Below are 4009 nucleotides of genomic sequence, written 5' to 3' on the forward strand. Positions count from 1 at the left end.
ATATGCATCTCTCTATCCATGTAGATAGATAGATAGATAGATAGATAGATAGATAGATAGATAGATAGATAGATAGATAGATAGATAGATAGATAGATACACAAAGCGAGAAAAGAGATCTATCTATCTATCTATCTATCTATCTATCTATCTATCTATCTATCTATCTATCTATCTATCTAGAGAGAGAGAGAGAGAGAGAGATGTATATGTGTATCTATCTAGATAGATAGATAGAAAGACAAACAGACAGGTACATCTTTCTCGGTATATTTGTATAGATAGATAGATAAGATAGATAGATAGATAAGATAGATAGATAAGATAGAAAAATAGATATATAAGATAGACAAATAGATAGATAGATAGATAGATAGATAGATAGATAGATAGATAGATAGATTCTTTTTTCTTTTTTTATATTATTTCCTCATTACCAATCACCATTTTACGCTTTTTCCAAAACGTACAAAAATTATTTTAAAAAACCCATAATAAATGAACTACACAAATCATTATCATAATCCCACCCACACATTAAATCTCTATAATAAATTAATAGATTAATAAAATACGATCCTTTCCGCAGATAATTGTTATCATGAATAGTTATACTATTATTCTTATTTCTATCTGTAATATGTGAATTATTTTTTTGGAATGGTATTATTAGCACTCACCAGCATGTGAGCTCTTCAGCCCAGAGTTGCCTCCTCCGGGCCAGGAAATGGTTAAGCCTCGCAGGCCAGGAAAGCAGGATAGTCTCACTTCTTAATGCCGCATTCAATACAATGAATGGGTTAATAAGCCATCCCATTCTTAGGACAATGGCATTAATCAGATTGCGCTGCTGGGGCAATTAGCTCCTCGGGCTAGAGCCGGGATCCAGTCTGAAAAGTTTGTAAAGGGTTTTAGCAGTGGAGTGGATTAGATTGATTTCATTAAGGTTCAATATACAGATCAGTCTGGTGTCACCCCCCCCCCTCCCCCTTACTGGGTATAATAGGGTGTGCTGAGCTGTGGCTGACGTGGTGGGTGTATATAAGGAGGAGGAGAGCCTGGACAGGGCTGGAAGAAGTTTTTGGAAGGAGACAGAAGGGGACAGATCTCCTCCTCATCTCTGCTCTACACTCACCCCAACACAGGATTTGTCCCCCCCCCATCCCATCTGACTGAGGAGCCCCCCTAAACACAGACAGCGCCCCCCTGAGCTGTGACATTTCTCTGCTCCCCCTGTGGAATGCCCTCTGGGATGTTCAGCATTGACAACATTTTGGCTGCCAGACCTCGCTGCAAGGAGTCCCTTCTTCTCCCCCAGAATGGGCCTGTGATCTTCCCCAACCTGGGGGAGTCCCTGTATGGGGGGACCGACTATGGAGGATTTTACAACCGGGCTGTGGCCCCCTCTTCCACCCTACAGACTGTGAGTGGCTCCAGGCTGGGATTCAACAACTACTACTATGGACAGTTACATGTACAGGCTCCTGTGGGGCCCTCCTGCTGCGGGGCCATACAGCCCTTGGGAGCCCAGCAATGTTCCTGCGTGCCTACAGCAACAGGTAAGGAGACTTCTCGGTGCACATTCAAGAAAAGGGGGGGGTCTGCAGGGTTTAATGTATAGAGAGTATACAGACTACTATATGGAGGGATATCATGAGCTGCTAGGAGAGTACAAGAACTGGCAGGATGGGAGTTATAGTCCACCAACATCCTTAGAGCACTAGATTGCTACAAATTGGCAATTTTATTATATAGGACCCAATCAATACATTGCTATATGATCACCTAATATCAATACATTGCTATATGATCACCTAATATCAATACATTGTTATATGATCACCTAATATCAATACATTGTTATATGATCACCTAACATCTATACATTTTTATATGATCACCTTATATCAATACATTGTTATATGATCACCTAACATCAATACATTGCTATATGATCACCTAATATCAGTACATTGTTATATGATCACCTAATATCAATATATTGCTATATGATCACCTAATATCAATACATTGTTATATGATCACCTAATATCAATACATTGTTATATGATCACCTCAATACATTGTTATATGATCACCTCAATACATTGTTATATGATCACCTAAAATCGATCTTATAGGTAAATATATAGAAAGTATGACCCAGATGGTTATGTTAAATGTAACAATTTTAATATCTATCTTTGCATCTATATTTATTCATTTTTATCTATAATTCTTTCTTTCTTTCTTTCTTTCTTTCTTTCTTTCTTTCTTTCTTTCTTTCTTTCTTTCTTTCTTTCTTTCTTTCTTTCTTTCTTTCTTTCTTTCTTCTTTCTCTTTATTTTATTTATCTTTCTATTATATATCTACTCCTTTTTTTTTGCATATTTCCTCTTTCTTTCTTTCTTTCTTTCTTTCTTTCTTTCTTTCTTTCTTTCTTTCTTTCTTTCTTTCTTTCTTTCTTTCTTTCTTTCTTTCTTTCTTTCTTTCTTTCTTTCTTTCTTTCTTTTCCATATTCGGTCTATTTATCTATCCACATCTTCATCTTATCAAAGTTAAAAAGTTTGTAACAGACATGAAAGAAAGAATAAACGAATATCGACATATACTGTACATAAACTGAATAAATAGAAAGAGATAGATAGATAGATAGATAGATAGATAGATAGATAGATAGATAGATAGATAGATAGATAGATAGATTATAATGTTTGTTATATTTAATAAAGAGATGGATTCTGGATAGATGGGACTGTATATATACTGTATACATCCGCTGTTGAAGGCAGTTTAATATCCCAAAACTGATATTTTAAAATACATCATGTAATTGTTCTTTATATTTGTATTACACGATTTTGTATTTATTAAATTACACGAAACTCCCTTGCAGTACATTTTAGTACATAAAAGTGTATCTTGTACAGTACACCGTGGGTTATTATATATTTTGTGATTTATTGTATTATTATAATACATTTATATAGTTAGTTATTCTCTGTGCTCACTGCACTCTCCATATAATAAGAATTCACAAAACAGCTAATTTTGCCGTTTGATATTCTGCTACATATTCTTCTTCATATGCATCAAATCATTCATGTTTATAATAAATAAATCTGAAGTCCCCTCCATTGCTGGGCTCTATGCAGTGTGAGTCCCCGGGCTTAGTTTTGGGTGAAATATTCGTTATTTTTTTAGGAAGCAAATATTAATTTATATTTATTTACAGAATACATTTAGGAGAAAGTCCCGTAATAGTGCCGGGTATACAATATAGAAAGCAGATCCAAAAGAGTCATTTCTATTTTTATGTATCTATTATTATTATTTTTTTAAATAGTATTATTATTTTTATTTATATACATTTTTTATATATACAATTTAGAATTTGGCGCACTGAAGATATATTTAATTACAAGCTCTAATGATAAAAAACGCTTACAAGTATTGGATCAGTTTTGATACATATATATTTTGCTATTTTTGTGTATTACAATAAACTCTGTTTATACTGTCTAAGACACTGAAAAGTTATAAGGGTGTCCTCAAGAGCTTGCAATCATAACAACCCCCCCCCCCCCCTTCCATGCCATCATTTACAAATGTTATACTTTTCGTGTAAGTTATACATCAAGATGTTTTGCAGAGTAACTTTTCAGGCTCTTGAGTAGTTTTGGGGACTTTTCTTGCTCTTTGGTGCCCCGGGGTCTTGTATTATCCTGTTTATGACACCTATAGGGTAGGATTAGACAAGTCCTGGGCATGTATTTTAGGAATGTGCCAGTCACATGACATAGCCGGGCATTGTGGGGTGTTGGCTGGAAATGAAGGAGCAAAAAGTCTTTAACTGGCACCTCTGTCTTGCAGGTTATGAGGGGGCAGGCTCTGTGTTGATGCCCCCAGTGCCCCATCAGATGCTGCCATACATGAACGTGGGCACACTGTCCAGAACGGAGCTTCAGCTTCTCAATCAGCTTCACTGCAGGAGGAAGAGGAGGCACAG

General features: G+C 35.8%; 1 protein-coding gene across 1 annotated transcript in view; it reads left to right on the forward strand.

Annotated features, from left to right (window-relative positions):
• The first annotated feature begins 862 nt into the window (after positions 1–862).
• Positions 863–4009, forward strand: part of GSC (goosecoid homeobox) — a 6253-nt gene continuing 3106 nt past the window's right edge. The window contains exons 1-2 of the mRNA XM_073610819.1: positions 863–1559; positions 3874–4009. The exon at positions 3874–4009 is cut by the window's right edge and continues 124 nt beyond it. Of these exons, the coding sequence (XP_073466920.1) occupies positions 1241–1559; positions 3874–4009 (455 nt within the window). The 5' untranslated portion in view covers positions 863–1240. The remainder of the gene's footprint in view (positions 1560–3873) is intronic.

Source organism: Aquarana catesbeiana, linkage group LG13 (assembly GCF_042186555.1).
Source record: "Aquarana catesbeiana isolate 2022-GZ linkage group LG13, ASM4218655v1, whole genome shotgun sequence".
In the NCBI taxonomy this organism is placed as follows: Eukaryota; Metazoa; Chordata; class Amphibia; order Anura; family Ranidae; genus Aquarana; species Aquarana catesbeiana.